This window comes from Rhinopithecus roxellana, chromosome 12 (assembly GCF_007565055.1).
Source record: "Rhinopithecus roxellana isolate Shanxi Qingling chromosome 12, ASM756505v1, whole genome shotgun sequence".
In the NCBI taxonomy this organism is placed as follows: domain Eukaryota; kingdom Metazoa; phylum Chordata; class Mammalia; order Primates; family Cercopithecidae; genus Rhinopithecus; species Rhinopithecus roxellana.
The window spans coordinates 13,585,844-13,604,544 of NC_044560.1; the positions used below are offsets into that span (position 1 = coordinate 13,585,844).

At 41.9% G+C, this 18,701-nt stretch overlaps 1 protein-coding gene across 3 annotated transcripts in view; it reads left to right on the forward strand.

The window, feature by feature from the left end:
* RCAN3 (RCAN family member 3) overlaps positions 1-18,072 on the forward strand; it is a 35,905-nt gene extending 17,833 nt beyond the window's left edge. For all 3 annotated transcript variants that reach the window (XM_030912650.1, XM_030912649.1, XM_030912651.1), the window contains exons 3-5: positions 12,812-12,985; positions 14,320-14,491; positions 16,166-18,072. In XM_030912650.1, the coding sequence (XP_030768510.1) occupies positions 12,812-12,985; positions 14,320-14,491; positions 16,166-16,350 (531 nt within the window). In that variant the 3' untranslated portion in view covers positions 16,351-18,072. The remainder of the gene's footprint in view (positions 1-12,811; positions 12,986-14,319; positions 14,492-16,165) is intronic.
* The last annotated feature ends 629 nt before the right edge of the window (positions 18,073-18,701 follow it).

Below are 18,701 nucleotides of genomic sequence, written 5' to 3' on the forward strand. Positions count from 1 at the left end.
ACCCCATGAGACAAGAGTGGAGGCCTGGGAACAGTGGCACTGGGAAGGAGGGCAAGCCCATTCTCTGTCCTTCCAGGTCGTGTTTTCACATATATATACACGTATGTCAAATCTATATTATTTCAAATATATACACACACACACACACACACATATATATATATAAATTTTTTTTCTTTAGATGCAGTCTCACTCTGTTGCCCAGGTGGGAGTGCAGTGGTGCGATCTCGGCTCACTGCAACCTCCACCTCCTGGATTCAAGCAAGTCACCATGCCTGGCCATGAAATATTGTAATACATTTTGAGATAAGCATCTTCAATTACTTTATTTATTTATTTATTTTGAGACGGAGTCTCGCTCTGTCCCCCAGGCTGGAGTGCAGTGGCGCGATCTCGGCTCACTGCAAGCTCCGCCTCCTGGGTTCACGCCATCCTCCTGCCTCAGCCTCCCGAGTAGCTGGGACTACAGGTGCCCGCCACCGCGCCCGGCTAATTTTTTGTATTTTTAGTAGAGACGGGGATTCACCGTGGTCTCGATCTCCTGACCTTGTGATCCGCCCGTCTCGGCCTCCCAAAGTGCTGGGATTACAGGCGTGAGCCACTGGGCCCGGCCTTCAATTACTTTCAACGATAAGTGAAAACGATAGAGTGTTCCCATGGCTGAGGACAGGGTAATTCAGAAGTGAGGGAGCTCAGGATAGGCATGTGTGTCACCTCCACACCACCTAGCACAGAGCCTGGCTTGTGAGCTTTGCTGTTCATGAAATATGTGCTGGAAAAATGACTGGGAAAGTAATCTACATGTACTGAGACATCAACACGCCCCAACATTTATGTTGAACCCTCATTAATTAGTTTGAATAACCATGTCTTTCCTATTTTATTTCCTTGCCTGATTTACATTTTTATTTTTGTAAGTTTTATGTCATATTTAGGACAGTAGAACATGTTCATAATATATGTGTGTGTATAAATAAGTAAATAAGCTAGGTATGATGGTTCACACCTGTCATCCCAGCACTCTGGGAGACCAAGGCAGGAGGATCTATTGAGCCAAGGAATTTGAGGCGGTAGTGAGCTATGATGTCACCACTGCATTCCAGTCTTGGCAACAAAGCGAAATCCCATGCCCCCCAAAAAAGATACTTTTAATGGTTAGGTGTACAGAGCACTTTGCTTTTCCTGCACCATTTCAAAGCATAAGTTGCCCACAATGATGGCTGTCACTCCCCAGTACTTCGATATGTATTTCCTACAAACAGGGGCATTTTCCTGGGAGAAAAAAAACCAAAAACCGGGAAATTAACATAGTTACATTTCTCCCTCCTAATCCTCAGATCCCATTCAGGATTTGCCAGTTGTCCCGGTAATGTCCTTTATAGTGAAAATATCCAGTTGTTTCTCACCCATCGCATTTATTTGTCAGGTCTCTTAAGTCCTTTTCAATCTGAAGGAAGCCTGTCTTTCTTCACTCTTCATAGCATCCCACCCTCTTGAAGATTGCAGTCCAGTTATTCTGTAGCATGTCTCTCACTTTGGGTTTGCGTGCTGTTTCCTCCGGGTTTGATTCAGTTTGTGCATCTTTGACCAGAACATTGCAGAAGTGACGCTGATCTCTTCCCTTCAGGTCCTGTCCGATGGTGCGGTTTCCATCTGTCCCCTTTGGCTCTGAGCCTTGGTTAAGATGGTGTCTGCCAGACTTCTCCACTGTCGAGCTGCTCTTTTTCTCCTTGTAATTAATTAATATTTTGTGGGAGGTACTTTGAAACTGTTTCCCCATCAAACCTTCAGTGTATTCAGTTCATACAGTAAGGTCCATGGTTTCCTATTTTATTCATTGGTTATAATCTGTTCCTGTGATTATTTTGATGCTGCAGTTTGTCCGGATTTGGCCGGTAGTTGTCCCTTCAAGATGGCTTCTGTGTCTTTTTGACATGCACCCATCATTCTTTGAGTACTTCCTTACTTTCTAGCACAGGATATTCCAGAATTATTTGGTACTTTCGCTGCCTCAGCCCTGGCGCTTGGGCTCCGACATACAGTGTTGAACTAGGAGTCAGCCATTTTTCCAAGGAGCCCTTGGATTGCTTTCAGTGGAGAAGAGTGTATAGAAACCAGGATATGGCAGTTGGCTGTGTCCACTGCTCTTGGAGTGTCCCTGTTTCCAGGCCCTTCAGTGGACAGGGCTAGGAAATATGCAGATACACACGTGTCTACATACATGTACACATATACACGTTATCTGCATACGTGCATATACATGTATTTACATTTAACACGTCCAGCTCCAGTCCAATACTAAAGAATTTTCTCCCTTCCCCTGTCTGTGACTGTCACTGCCTTTTTCCTGTGTGTACTGGGCTGCCCCTTATATAGACACCCCCTCACCCTACAGGGCTCCACTACCCGCTGCTGAGTTCCCACACAGCGCCCCCTCACCTTCCCACCCTGCCTGGGCTTCCCCCTCCAGTCCGACTGCTCCAATGCAGGAATACTCGCCCCCTTACCCTGTGTTAGGCAGCCTCTTGTTGGGCATACCATCCTCATCTTTGCTGGGCTCCAATACCCCATGCCAGGCCACTCTCCAAGTGACCACCTGCCCTGCCCCACCTGGACCCCACACCGTGCTGCGGGCTGCTGCAGCTCCCCCACTGCCCAGCTTTGTGCACAGCTACCTTACATGGCTCCATCAACAGCTTCTGGACTGAATGTTCAGGAATAGAAAGGATGCTTTATTCATTATTTTTATTATTATTATTTTGAGACAGGGTCTGGCTCTGTTGCCCAGGCTGGAGTGCAGTAGAGCAATCTCGGCTCACTGCAGCCTCTGCCTCCTGGGCTCAAGTGATCCTCCTACCTCAGCTTCCTGAGTAGCTGGGACCACAGGCACACACCACCAGGCCTATGAACAGGGGCCTCTGGTCCTCCCGAATGGATAACATCCACTCATGTTCCGCTTCTCAGAGGCAGAGCGGGGTTTGATGCTTGTTCATCAAAGCCAATGCTCGCTCACAAAAGTCACAAAGAGATCACCATATGGGCACTGTCTCTGATGGGGCCGTCGGAGCATCTGCACCTGGCCCATGTCGTTCTGCTCGTGGCTGTCATGGAACCCAAGGCCAGATGTGGAATTCAAGCTGAACTTGGGCTTCCCAAATCTTTTGTACTTCATGGACAGGGAGGACAAGAAAGAGGGAGGGAAGATTCCAGTGGACATCCTAGAGAGCAGTCATCAGTTTTCTCGAATAGCTGGCATGGATCTGCTACCACACCAACCTTGAAAACGGAGCCCAGAGTGCTTGAACAGCAGCCTGGGCAGCTGAAACACTTTCCCTTGTTCCTGGGCAAATTTGCACGGTTTGTTGGGGGAAGAACTCACCGTGGTTTTTCTTAACTGTGATGTCTTAGATCAAAACTGTATGTTTGAGTCCAGCTCCCTGGATAGGTTTGCAAACCTGAAGTGTTTTGTGGGCTGTTTTTGGGCTTTGGATTAGGTAATTGCCTGCTTATAATTTGACTGCCTCTTTGAGATGCCCTTCAATAGCAAAATAGCTAAGTGGGGTTGCAAAGGACAGAAATCGTGTTTCACAATTTGTGTGCACTCTCTCTAGATTTGGTCCATCTGCTGTTTCCTTCAGGGGACCTTATAATCTGCTCCTCTGTCTTCTTTGCTTTATTCAGTAAATAACCAAACAACCTCTAGGCTTAAGGGGGAAAAGGCCGATACTGCTGTCACGAGCTGTTAGAAGTTCTCCCATTTGTGGTTTTGAAGATCGCACTTCTCCAATAGAAAAGCCAAATAAAAAGTACTTTTCTTTATTGATGGGCTACAGGGTTTGAGTGTCATCACTTGAGTGTGGTACCTTCACATCTTGAAAGAGAGAGAGAGAGAGAGTGTGTGTGTGTGTGTGTGTGTGTGTATGTGTAGACTGTTTCTGTAGAAGCCCTGACAACTGCCTAATCAGCTTAACTGTTAATGTTGCTGTAATTGGGGGGTAGCTGTGGTTGTGGACCTGTTCCTCGGGTGGCAAAGTGCATTTTCGAGGTGTTTTGAGGCTGGCAACTGGCCGCCAAACTGCTTGAAAATGATTTCTACATTGTGCATACATCTTCAGTTCAAGCACAGTCATAGATCTTTTCCAACTTAACTATGGAAGAGAGAAATTTTTATTTTTATTTTTTTGTTTTTGCGTTTTAAGATGGGGTCTCACTCTGTCACCCAGGCTGGAGTGCAGTGAACAGTCTTGGCTTACTGCAGCTTTGACCTCCTGGGCTCAAGCAGCCCTCCCACCTCAGCCTCCTGAGTAGCTGGGACTACAGGTGCACACCACCATGAATGGCTATTTTTTTTTTTTTTTTTTTTGTAGCGATGAGGTCTCATTATGTTGCTCAAGCTGATCTCAGACTCCTGGCCTCAAGTAATCCTCCTGCATCGGCCTCCCAAAGTGTTGGGATTACAGGCATAAGCCACCACAACCAGCCAGAGAAGTTTCTATAACCAGAATTACTATTAATAACTAAGGATATGTTACCCTAATTAAAGATGGAAAATAGTGCCAGCCAAAACCAGCCTTTCTGGGCCCACAGCCAGGTCTATGGCAGACACTCATGAAGCAGGGCTCTGGCATCCAACACCTGTGCTCAGCGATGGTGAGACCCAGGTGCTACCTCTGACCCGGCAGCTCGCTGCTGTAGCCACTTCACCCCATCTTCTTTTTATCTTGTTTCCCCTTTTACATTGTTTTTTTTTTTTTTTTTTTTTTTTGAGACGGAGTCTCGCTCTGTCGCCCGGTCTGGAGTGCAGTGGCCGGATCTCAGCTCACTGCAAGCTCCGCCTCCCGGGTTCACGCCATTCTCCTGCCTCAGCCTCCGGAGTAGCTGGGACTACAGGCGCCCACCACCTCGCCCGGCTAGTTTTTTGTGTTTTTTTAGTAGAGATGGGGTTTCACAGCGTTAGCCAGGCTGGTCTCGATCTCCTGACCTCGTGATCTGCCCGTCTCGGCCTCCCAAAGTGCTGGGATTACAGGCTTCAGCCACCGCGCCCGGCCTATACATTGTTTTTAACTTTGGTAAAACTCTTAGTGAAATACACAGATCTTCAAAGTATGCAGTTTGGTGAGTTGACAGTATCTACCCTTGTAACTAACACAGCAATCAAAATATTTTCATGATCCCATCCTTATGCCAATCCATAATTTGTTCTGATCAATAATGATTAATCATCATGTTGACCACTTTATTTGTACATGGTTTAAGGAATATTATAGATTTGGAAAAAAATCATAGCTGTTTAAGAATTGATGTTCCAGGGTTGGGCATAGTGTGGCTCATGCCTATAATTCCAGCACTGTGGGAGGCTGAGGCAGGCAGATCACTTGAGGTCAGAAGTTGAAGACCAGTGTGGCCAACATGGTGAAACCTCGTCTCTACTAAAAATACAAAAATTAGCCGGGCATGGTGGCAGGCACCTGTAGTCCCAGCTACTCAGGAAGCTGAGGCAGGAGAGTTACATGAACCCAGGAGGCAGAGGTTTCAGTGAGCCAAGATTGCACCACTGAACTCCAGCCTGGGTGACAGAGCAAGACCCTGTCTCAAGAAAAAAGAAAGAATTTATGTTCCAATAAGTCAGAGTATGTGTTTATAAATACAGTAGCCATTAAAACATAAAAACTAATCTTGAATAGCTAGCATTCCATATTTTCTTGAATTTTAATTCAGTTACAGGTTTCTTTCTGATCTGGAAAAATGATGATGGCAACATAAATAACAAAGGTTGACAAAGGTTTTTGCATTTTTCATATATTCTTCTCCCCTCTAGCACTTTTGACTTTAGGTCCCAGAATTTTACAAGTACTCAGATTATCAAAGGAAAGTTTTTAAATTCACCATGCCTCGCTGTATGTGCTCTTTTTTCTGTTCAGTAAAGTCTATCTGTCTGGCTGTTTTAGTCAGTGGTGATTGAGGAGAACCAAAAGCACTTTGCTTACCCCCAGATAGAAATGGAGGCCTTGCCTTTGATATTAGTGGACCTGCAGGCTCGGGACACTGGAGAAATGGAATTTTCTAGATCAGATTTACAGAAAGACATAGAATATAAATCTCTTGCCTTAGGATTCCAAAGATAATTTCACTGCTGAATGAATCAAGCCATTCCTTCTCAAGAGTAAAATCGTTCCTCCTACTCTGTTTGTTTTTTCTTTCTTTCTTTCTTTCTTTTTTTTTTCTGAGACAGGATCTCACTCTGTCACCCAGGCTGGAGTGTGGTGGCACAATCACGGCTCTCTGCAACCACCTCCCAGGTTCAAGCAATTCTCATGCCTCAGCCTCCCATCCTCCTACTCTCTAATGTTTACTAGAAGTGGTGGGCTCCTCATTTTTTTTCAGTCCAAAGCAAAGGGGTGTGGCAAAATCATGTTCCCAGTTTGTTCTTCAGTGAAACAGCTAAACCTTGCCTTCTCCGAGTTGGGATAGGGCAACAGAGTGGAGCCATGGTGGTTCCAGAAAGGTCAGGAAATACACACTTGGCTGCCATCCTCATCTGTTGCTCCTTGAAACTGACCTTCTTGTATGGCCTTTTCCACTTTTCTCCTTTACTGATGCCTGTTACCCAGCTGTCAAGCACTCTTTCTTAAGTCCCCAAGAAGGTTGTTGGTTACATGTTGTTCTTAGCTATTTTAGGTACAAGGTATGTGCTGTCATTTTGATGGCTGACTAATTGCACAGGTGATCTTAGCATGTGAAGGCAGCTTCTGGTCTATATTTTGTGGAAAATCTACGTACATCGTAGGAAAAAGCCTCAGGCATTGGTTTTTAGGTTGCACTATTTGTGTTGTGCCTGTAGACCTTACACTGCCAGAGGGGGATAGTAAGTGACTACAGAAAAAGTAAAGTGGTTAATGATGATTTTTATTTTAATGGAATCCCCATTATCTTTTCTCAAATAAATGTGCAGCCATCACCCAACAGGATGATGTTAATGTTACATCATTAGAGAATTCAGACATTTATAAAAGTGAGCTATTTCTGAAACAACTCTAAGGAGAAAAATAGTCATTTGGTTTTTGAATGAACAGCTGCAGATCCTCATGTTTATCACAAGTCGTTTTCAGTCCATTTTCATAGATTATGTCCTTCCCCTGCTGTCTGCAATCTTCTAAATCCCTTTCGTGCTAATGTCGGGCTATCGGGCAGCATCAGGAATCTACATAGGGATGTCTGTGGACTCACAGAAGGGCAAAGCTACCAGCTGAGGGCTCGTAACCTTTTTTGTCAGATAGGAAACTGATGGTTTTGCCTCCAAGTTAATTCTTCATGCTTCTAAAGCACCTCACAGCTAGAATTCACATATTTCATAACCATATTCATGCTACTTCAAGGGAAAATGGATGTGAAGGAGAGAGAAAGAACACAAAATTCAGAAAAAGCTTGCCAATCAGTTCTTGCATGGCTTCATTTTTGTGTAATTCTCTTTTTTAGAGAGAGAGAGAGACAGGGTCTCACTCTGTTGCCCAGGCTGGAGTACAGTGGTGCGATTGTGGCTCACTGCAGCCTCGAACTCCTGGGTTCAAACAATCTTCCCACCTTAGCCAACTGAGTAGATAAGACTACAAGTGTGTGCCACCATGCCTGGCTAATTATTTAATTTGTTTGTAGAGATGGGGTCTTGCAGTGTTGCCCAGGCTGGTCTCAAGTTCCTGGCATCCCAAAGTGCTGAGATTACAAGAATGAGCTACTGTGCCTGGCCATTTTGTTATAATTCTTAGTCCTATCACAGGTATTGGATTTTGGGGGGGGGGGGGCGGGGGGAGAGAGAGAGAGAGAGAGAGTGTGCGAGCGAGCGAGCCATATGACCCATTGCTGTCATCTGCATGTTACATTCAGTTACAGTGTATTTCTGGAATTTGAAAAAAAGAAGTATCTTGAAGGGAAAAAGGAAGAAGGATATGATTATCAAGTAGCTGTTTGCAAGATAGCTTCTGTCATACAATACATTGGTACTAGGAAAAGTTCATTGCTCTGGAGGACTAGGGATAATACATGGTCCTTTTACCTTGGGCAAGGAAAATGTTTAATGTATAGAATTACAAAGTACTAATATTTTATAAGCTGTTCTTAATTAGTTCTTAATTTCCATTGTGTTCAGTGTTAATATTTCTTGACTATATCACATGGGAATTTTAATATTTTCTTACTGTTTAAAATCCATTTAAAATAAGCTAATACCAAGAACCAAATGGGTTGTGATTTTACAAAATCTCAATTCTCATTCTCTTTAAAAGCGACAAAGCTAGCCACCTTTGAAATGGATGCTGAAGAAACTTTGAAATGTATCCAGAAGAAATAATAATTATCAGTATTTAATATATTTACCTATTCACCTTCCCTTTTAATAACTGATATGCTACTTTAAAATCCTTACTAAAGCTATATAATATTTTATTATTTATCTAGGTTTTTTTTTTTTGAGACAGTCTTGCTCTCTTACTCAAGATGGAGTACAGTGGCATAATTTTGGCTCACTGCAACCTCTGCCTCCCAGGCTAAAGCAATTCTTATGTCTCAGCCTCCAGAGTAACTAGGACCACAGGTGTGTAATTTTGTATTTTTAGTAGAGATAGGGTTTCATCACATTGGCCAGGCTGGTCTCAAACTCCTTGCCTCAAGTTGATCTGCCTGCTTCAGCCTCCCAAAGTGTTAGGAATACAGGCGTGAGCCACCGTGTGTGGCTTTCTGTATTACTTTACTATATGGAAATACTGTAGTAAATAAGAATAGGATTGATCTTAAAACTGCCCCCTGCTGGAAGCAGCTTGCAGTCCACTGAAAAGCCAGGCTGAGTAGAAGGTCCAGCATAATTTATTTTTTTAAATGAATCAACAAAAAATACATAGCCTTTAGGTTAAATGATGTTTCCTCAAGAATGAAGGATATTTGAACACAAAGAATAAATATCAGAGGACAAATTATTTTATATTTTATCCAATTGGAGAAATAGTGCAAAGTGGCAGGTAAATGTTCACATTGAGAGAAGCTAATAAATGAGGGAATGTATAATTTGCACTTCAAGATCAACAGATCATTGAAAGATCTTTACATAGGCCAAGCAAGAACAAAGCTAATTTATAGGTTCCTTTTATTGTGTTACCATTGCCAAGCCTAAGGAATACGTCTAAAGGTATTGAGAAGTTTCTTAGATCCGTTTTATTACATTTCATTTATTAAACCATTGCCTAAATATGTTTTCTGTAAAGAAAATTTAATGTCACGTTTCTTCTGGTGATTGAAATTAGGCTTTTCATTATCCCAATTCGTTAATAAATAGGAAAATAACCATTTTTTTCTCAGCCTCATGAATGATTCAAATATTGCTCTCTTTCTCTAGTCCATCTCAAAATACTCAGGAGATACACACTTATTGCAAATTATATAAAATGATTGGTGCTCAGATATTCTTCCAGTGCTTTTTACCCCAAAATGCTATTTTTGTGGAATTACATAGTCCCAGTATGAATGTTGAGAAAAAGGTTTGATGGTTTTGCCTTTGTGAAAGAGAAGCTGTGGCTGTAGGGAGTTAGGCGTCTTTAAAGACGTTGCCAAACATACATTAGCATCTTTCATAGGAATTTCATTCAGGGTAAGAAAATAGAGAAAGAGAGAAAATAGTTGGAAAGAAAACAAACAAATAAAAAAATGAACACAGAAAATCTAAGACAAACAGATAAGATAGTAGACATCCCAAAATATCAGCAATCAACAATGGACTCCAGTGGAAAGACAGTGAGTGTCAAACTGCATTTATTTACATACAGGCACACACATGCATTATACACACATGTATTCTTTTTATGAGACATATCTAAAACATAAGGATACATAAAGGTTAGCAGTAAAGGCTAAAAATTGATTTCCATGCAATATATAATCAAAAGAAAGCTACACCAGCTATATCATTACCAGACAAAATAGACTTTAAAACAAAGCACATTTCTTTATCTGGCAGATGAAGAAGGTCACTACCTAATGATTAAAAGTTTCATTCACCAGGAAGAGAAAACAATTATAAGCTTGTATGCACATGATAACTTAGCCTTAAAATGTAGGACGCGAAAGTAACCAAATTATACAGAAAAATAACACATCGACCTGATAGTGGGAAAGTCTAACAGATCTTTCCTGATAATAGTTAAAACAGACCCCCAAAAAATCAGGATATAGAACTTGTAAAGAATATGAGCTGGATATACTGAACATTTTTATAATACTGTACCAAACAGCTGCACAAATACACTCTTTTCAAGCACATGTAGAAGATTTATGAAATTTAATGACATTGAACCAAAAGCAAGTCTCAAACTGTCAAAGGATTACTATCACTCTGGATAGCCTACTCCAATCAGAGTGAAAATGAGTTAGACATTAAAAAGGTAAAAAACTCCCATCTATTTGCAATTTAAGAAACATACATCCAAACATGAGACAAGGAGAGATTGTAAGAAAAATTAGAGAGTATTTAGAATCAGCTGGCGCAGTTGCTAACGTCTTTAATCCCAGCACTTTGGGAGGCTCAGGCATAAGGATTACTTGAGCACAGAAGTTCTAGACCAGCTTGGGCAAGACATTGACTCTGTACAAAAATAAAATAAAATTAGCCAGGTGTGGCTAGGCATGGTGACTCATGCCTGTAATCCCAGCACTTTGGGAGGCCAAGGTAGGAAGATAGTTTGAGCTCAGGAGTTTGAGACTAGCCTGGGAACCATAGCAAGATCTCATCTCATTAAAAAAAAAAAAAAAAAAAAGCCAGGTGTGGTGGTGCATGCTGAAGGAGGCTGAAGTACTGGGGGTGGCTTGAGCCCAGGAGTTCAAGGCTGCAGTGAGCTCTCTGATCACGCCACTGCACTCCGGCCTGGGCGACAGAGAGACTCTGTCTCTCTCTCTTTTTTTAAAAAAAGACAGAGTCTTGTTCTGTCACCCAGGCTGGAGTGCGGTGGCACGATCTTGGCTCACTGCAGCCTCCACTTCCCGGGTTCAAGTGATTCTCCCACCTCAGCCTCCCAAGTAGCTGGGATTACAGGTGCTGACCACCATGCCTGGCTAATTTTTATATTTTTAGTAGAGACAGGGTTTCACCATGTTGGCTATGCTGGTCTTGAACTCCTGACCTCAAGTGATCCGCCCACCTCAGCCTCCCAAAGTGCTGGGATTACAGGTGTGAGCCACTATGCCTGGCCACACCTGGCTAATTTTATTTTATTTTATTTTTGTCCTGCCTTCTATTTTAAAAAAATAAAAATAAAACATATCAAAACTGTTCAGGTGCTGGGTGTGGTAGCACATGCCTGTACTCCCAGCTGCTTGGGAGGCTGAGGCAGGAGGATCACTTGAGCCCAACTCAGGCAATATAGCAAGACCCTGTCTCAAAAAAAAAAAAAATAAACAAACTGGTGGTGAACAGCTGAAACAGTACTTAGAGATGGATGTCTTGCTGGGTGTAGTGGCTCATACCTATAATCCCAGCACTTTGGGAGGTCAAGGGGAGTAAATGACTTCAGCCCAAGGAGTTTGAGATCAGCTTGGGCAATGTGGCAAAACCCCGTCTCTTCTGAAAATACAAAAAAATTAGCTGGATGTGGTGGCAGGTGCCTATAGTCCCAGCTACCCAAGAGGCTGAGGCAGGAGGATTACCTGAACCCTAGAGGTCGAGGCTGCAGTGAGCCAAGATTGCACTACTGCACCTCATTCTAGGCAGCAGAGTGAGACTCTATCTCCAAAAAACAAAACAAAACAAAACAAAACAGTCACACACAGCAGCAAGGGAGAACCTCAGCAGCAAGATCTAAGCAAAAAAAGCAAGTTGTGGAAGAATACATATAACGTGATAACATTTTTAGAGATACAAATAAATGTTGTAAACTATAAAGAAAAACAAGGGAATGATAAAATTCCAGAAATGACAGCTTTGAAGGAGGAAAGGAATGTGACAGGGAAAACTAACCTTTTTGCCCCGAGGACATCAGAACAATAGCAGTGTTCTAGAATTGGGCGTGTTTGTATCATTCTCTTCTATCTTGCATTTGTTTTATAACCTTTGCATGTAGACAATGTTTAATAAAGTTAATTACACTTAAGTGCACGACCCAGCGTGGTGGCTCATGCCTGTAATCTCAGCACTTTGGGAGGCTGAGGTGGATGGATCACTTGAGGTCAGGAGTTTAAGACCAGCCTGGCCAACATGGTGAAAACCCATCTCTACTAAAAATATAAAAATTAGCCAGGCACGGTGGCCAGCCCCTATAATCCCAGCTACTTTGGAGGATGAGGCAGGAAAATCACTTGAACCCGAGAGGTGGAGATTGCAGTGAGCTGAGATCACGTCACTGCACTCCAGCCTGGATAACAGAATGAGACTCCATCTCAAAAAAATGCATAAAGTAAGTACAATTGCTAAATTACAGGATACCTGTTCTTGTATATGTGCAAGAAAAGTATACTGTTTTAGGAGAAAAGTTTAACTTACAATGAGTTCTTAATTACTTAGGTTTCATGATTTAAATTTCCCCTTCTGTTAAAGATTTTTCTTTTTTGGGGGGAGGGGGGAGGGATTGCATTGGGGAGTTATACATGATATAAATGATGAATTGATGGGTGCTGACGAGTTGATGGGTGCAGCACACCAACATGGCACAAATATACATATGTAACAAACCTGCACGTTATGCACATGTACCCTAGAACTTAAATTAAAAAAAAAAAAAAAAATTTTTTTCTTTTTTTTCTGTCCCATTCCCTTTGCCTTGGTGCTCCTTAATTGTAGGAAAGATTTGAAGCACTCTTCACCATCTATGATGACCAAGTTACTTTTCAGCTGTTTAAAAGTTTTAGAAGAGTCAGAATAAATTTCAGCAAACCTGAAGCGGCAGCAAGAGCGCGAATAGAACTCCACGAAACAGACTTCAATGGGCAGAAGCTAAAGCTGTATTTTGCACAGGTACAGTGCAAAGAACACTGTTCTCTAAACTTGTTTTTCTCCATCCAAAAATAGTTTTAGTTCACCATTTTCTATATTATTATAGCAGAGGTGTATAGAATGAACCATCTCAATCAGCAAATAATACAAAAATATTTTCCTTTTATTTTATAGATACATAATTTTATGTATTTATTAAGCACATTTACCTCCTAACTTTGTTTTGCTGAGACTAGCAGTTGAAGGAGTTGATTTTTCTGTCAGCTTTGCTCAACTGGGATTCTGCGTGGGTTATGCCCTGACACCTAGTGTTAGGGAACTAACTTACCTCCTGTGCCTCTGGAATGGCACACATGAAATAAGACATGAAATCCTTGGGAAAACTGAGAAAATGGTCTCTTAAATCATTTTCTATGTTCCATAATTCATATGAGGAACCAGGGAGGTCACAGAACTGTACAAATCTTCGACTTTGAAATTGTAGAGGACCCTGTGGGGTACCAAGAATTGGCTACACTTAGTATATTCTAATCCTGCATTGGTGTGACTTTCTGAGAAACGGATTTCTTCTGAGAAGAATGGGCAAAATCAAGAGATTACTCGTGTATCAAGTGCACTGTTTTATTTTCAAAAAAGCATTTTTTACACTCTCCCTTTCAAATTAAAAAAAAAAAAGTTTTCTTGTCTTGCCTTCCGAGTAAAAACCTAAATGAAAAGATGTCAATATAATCTAATGTCTTCTAAGACTGGAATTTAGTAGTTACTATCATTCATTTCTCTGTTCATCTACTTATTTATTTATTTGTTATTTTTATTTTTATTTTTTTATTTTTTGAGATGGAGTCTCACTGTCACCCAGGCTGGAATGCAGTGATGCAATCTCAGCTCACCACATCCCCCGCCTCCCGGGTTCAAGTGATTCTCCTGCTTCAGCCTCCCAAGTAGCTGGGACTACAGACATGCGCCACCACACCCGGCTAATTTTTGTATTTTCAGCAGAGATAGAGTTTCACCATGTTGGCCAGGCTGATCTCGAATTCCTGACCTCAGGTGATCCACCTGCCTCGGCCTCTCAAAGTGCTGGGATTACAGGTGTGAGCCACCACACCCAGCCCATCCATTTATTTTTTATTCAGTTAATATTTATGAAGCATCTACTATGTGTGGCCATGTGCTGTGCACTGAGTGGCCAGTGGTGAGCGAAACAGACCCAGTCCCACCCTCTTGGAGATTATAGACTGTTTAAGAGAAATTTTTAATTTTCTACAAAAAGATGGAACAGTAAACATAAAGTTGAAAAGGAAGAAAACATAACCCAGTTTGCAAACTGGCTTTGAGCGTCTCGCTCCCTGCAGGTGCAGATGTCTGGTGAAGTGCGGGACAAGTCGTATCTCCTGCCGCCCCAGCCTGTCAAGCAGTTCCTCATCTCTCCTCCAGCCTCTCCCCCGGTGGGGTGGAAGCAGAGCGAAGATGCGATGCCTGTTATAAATTATGATTTACTCTGTGCTGTTTCCAAATTGGGACCAGGTAATAAACTTCTATTTTTCCTCTTTTCTTCCCCAAGAAACTTTTATATTGAAGATCGTATTCAGCAATGTGCATTGTGGCAGTATGATTAGAGCAGAGGATAAAGTCAAACACACCTGAGTTCAAATTCCAGCTGTGGCATCTACTTGCTCTGTGATCTTGAGCAAGTTACGTAGCCTCCATTTTCTGAGCTTCTGCTTTTCCATCTATAAAGTAGGGAGAATCATATACACCATTCAGTGTGGTTATAAGTACTAAATGAGGGTGGGGCGTGGTGGCTCACACCTGTAATCCCAGCACTTTGAGAGGCTAGGGCGGGCGGATTGCTTGAGGTCAGGAGTTCGAGACCAGCCTGGCCAACATGGTGAAATACAAAATACAAAAAATTAGGCGTGGTGGCATACGCCTCTAGTCCCAGCTACTCAGGAGGCTGAAGCAGGAGAATTGCTTGAACCCGAGAGGCAGAGTTTGCAGTGAGCCAAGATCACACCACTGCACTCCAGCTTGGGCCATGAAGCAAGACTCTCTCCAAAAATAAAAATAAAAAATAAGTATTAAATGATGTGCACATAATATTCAGTAAATGTGACTGCAATTTTTACTACTACAAATTTTGCTAGTACTTGATAGGCAGTTAGTGAATATTAGGTGCCTTCTCTCCCCAGCCCCACCAAGTATATCAGGTAAACAACAATTGCTTTGACTACATTACAAGGAATTGGTGGTGATATCATCTCATTCCTTCAATATTTTTGTCACTTCTTTTTCATTTCCTCTGTTCCTTCTCTTTAGTTTCTCTACCTCTCTTCCTTTTAAAATCATATAAGAAACCGATGTGATGCTTTTAAAATCATACAAGAAACCGATGCGATGCTGGTTCAGACAGTTGTCCACCCAAGACAGAGTTATGTCTCCTGAAGGGGAATAAAAGAGGCATTTTGAGGAAGAAGTGACTCTGCTGTTTTTAGACGTTAGAGCTGTATCTTAGATATCCAAGGTCCTACAATCAACGGATTGCCTGTGCTGCCTGAATCCTTACAAGTATCTCCCAAAGGAAAACTGACACCATTTTGAAGTTAAACAGATTGACTCGGCCGGGCGCGGTGGCTCACACCTGTAATCACAGCACTTTGGGAGGCCAAAGTAGGCAGATCACTTGGGGTCAGGAGTTCGAGACCAGCCTGGCCAACATGATAAAACCCCCATCTCAACTAAAATACAAAAATTAGCTGGGCGTGGTGGCTCACACCTGTAGTCCCAACTACTCCAGAGGCTGAGGCAGGAGAATCACTTGAACCCCGGGGGGGCAGAGGTTGCAGTGAGCCGAGATCGTGCCACTGCACTCCAGCTTGGCCGACAGAGCGAGACTCCATCTCAAATTAATTAATTAATTAAACAGATTCACTCATATTATTCAGAAAACAATAACTAGCGTTTGCATTTTAACTCCCAAGACCTCAGTACTGAAACAACAACATTTTATACAAGCCTTAAAGTATCAAATCTTGAACACCAAAACAAGATAAAATACTCTGACATAGGACTTAAAGATTTAAACAACAAGAATCACCCATTAAAATAGGAGTAAAACAAAACGTTGCAAGAGACAAAAGAGTTCTTTTTGCTGGAAGTGATGCTTTTGTCAGGGTTCTTATTTTGCTTTTACCTCCGCAGGAGAGAAATACGAACTTCACGCAGGAACGGAGTCGACGCCCAGCGTGGTGGTTCATGTCTGTGAAAGTGAAACTGAAGAGGAAGAAGAAACAAAAAACCCCAAACAGAAAATTGTCCAGACGAGGCGCCCTGACCCTCCGACCGCAGCGCTGAATGAGTCCCAGACCTTCGACTGCTCACTGTGAGGCGCTTGGTTGTGGTGCAAGGCGGCTGCCCTGGTGGGCTCCGGCCATGGCGATCTGTGCTCCGCGGCCGGTGCGTTGCTGCCGACAGTGTAGCTGAGACTCTGCAGAGGGAGGTGTAGGTCTTCTCACCACGCCTGTACTGCAGACACGGTCGTGTAGAGTAGCAGCTGATTTGACCTGCCCTAGATTTTAAGTGATATTCCAAATGGGACTTTACATTAAAGGAGAAGCCCCGGAGATGTGGCCACCCTTAACCATTTTAAAATAATAACAGATTAGGAAAACAGTTTCGCTCCCCTCCAGCCTTGTAAGTCCTCCTGATGCCGTATCACAGGAGACACCAAAAACTGGAACTCTAGTCACAGCCAGTACAGTACCATTTTTATGAATTTAAAAATAGTCTTACAAATAGAAAAATACAATGGGTATTTTTCTACTGGTATAAATAGCTTCTAATTAATACATCGATCAAAGGTTGTTATTCAGTATACACGACATTTTTTGCAGGAAAAGAAACCTGAAATACAGAATAATTCGTAGAAATCATGGTTCTCGAGTATTTATTTCATCAGCTTTGGGGAAGAAATGCCAAATCCACTTTGAGGATCAGTCTTATGACACAGATGTCCCCACATGTTGCTCTTATCTGGAATTTGGGACAAAGCAATGCATAGGCCCTCATTCCTGATGTGGCGCCCTCGAGACATGGCTGCCTGGGAAGGAGGACCGCTTTAGAAGTGGGACGTACCACCAGGAAGCTTGAATGATTAGGATTGCAGGTGGCTACTGCATTCTGCCGTTGGTGACCGTGTTCTAGCCTGTAGACCACCCAACTACCTTCATTCACCAATTTTTATCCTTCACCTTTTCCAGTATCATGTTAGCCACTGGTTCTTGAGTCTTTTGCTGTGATGTGTACGTTTATGTATGTCATTCATAGACTTTCAACTAGAAAAGGTAATGATAATGTAAATTGTCCCCTTACCATTTTTCAGCTTGCTTTGAAACAAAAGTCACACCTACTATTTTTCTATGAATTAGGGAATGAGGGGGAGATCATTCAGTTTTACTTTTCTTTTTGTTGAAATTTTGTACCCGGATTGCAATTGGCACTTTCCCTAAAACAGAATTGTTTCTCACTTATGTGTCAGAATGTGTATTTGACCCTCTCTAAGAAGAAGCAGGATCTTTTTAACTCTTTCTGGTCTGTTTAGACTTTGAAGTCCCTTCTGTAGAAAAGTCTCATAACTGAGAAGGCTTTGCTTTGGGCCGAGTGGGTCTGCTGGCCTCCACTCACTGTGCTGTTTCCTTTGTGTGGCACACTTGGGAAGCTCCGGGGCGTGTGAAGGAGCTGCAAACATGAGTGAGAACGAATGAACCAAGGTGGCTGCCACCATGAAGGAACAAAACGCAGGCATTCAACCATGACGTCTGCACAGTGATACTAACATCATTGTGGTTTTGTTCTCACTATGGTAAAATTTATTTCTGAGCACTAACTGTGTTGCACACCCCTAAATTTATTTTCTATGTCTTCCTTGCCCTCAAATACTCTGAGGTAATAAACTGTTCCATTTGTAGCCAACTACCACTGCTAAGCCTCAATGTAAATTCAGTTGAAATTTGCAATTCTATCAGCAATTTAATGTATTGAATTCAAATCATCATTTGTCATTTTAACCGAGAGCCACTTAATAAATTTACTTTGCAGTTCTGAACTCAGCATTGTGCCCATTTTTTGTTGCAAGATGGACCCTATATGTCAGGAGACATGTATTATCAACAATTGGGAATTTTTTGAATTTCCTTTTAGGTAATATTGATTCACTGTAATTTTCTAAGTGATCAAAACCCATGATATTTTGTTATTTGGCTTGGCTTTCATTCTCTGCCTGCCAATTAAAGAATATTCTATTCCAAACACATAAAACTTTTTACAGTCAAGCAGTGCAAATTACCCAATGCTTTTCTTTTTTTTTTTTAGAGCATTGAATAAATTGAAGAAAACTTTAAACCAAAATTAGAGAGTCATTTAAACTTTTCTGAATGGAAAACATTAATATTTTCATTTTCTAGTATAATATAATACAATTAATTAAAAAAAAAAGCTACTAAGTACCCATCAACTTTTTCATATTGTGAAATGAACCAGGATCTTAACAGGTACTATCATCTCTGTCCTTTTTTGGCTGTATAATATCTAGTTCATGTAACAAATTTACGAGAGGTAAGTCTTGTGATTTTTTTTTTCTTTTAATAAGCTTTTCTGCAATTTTTTTGAAATTGAGTTATTACTTGGATTTAACCGATAGGTCAGGTGTGGTGGCTCACACCATAATCCCAGCACTTTG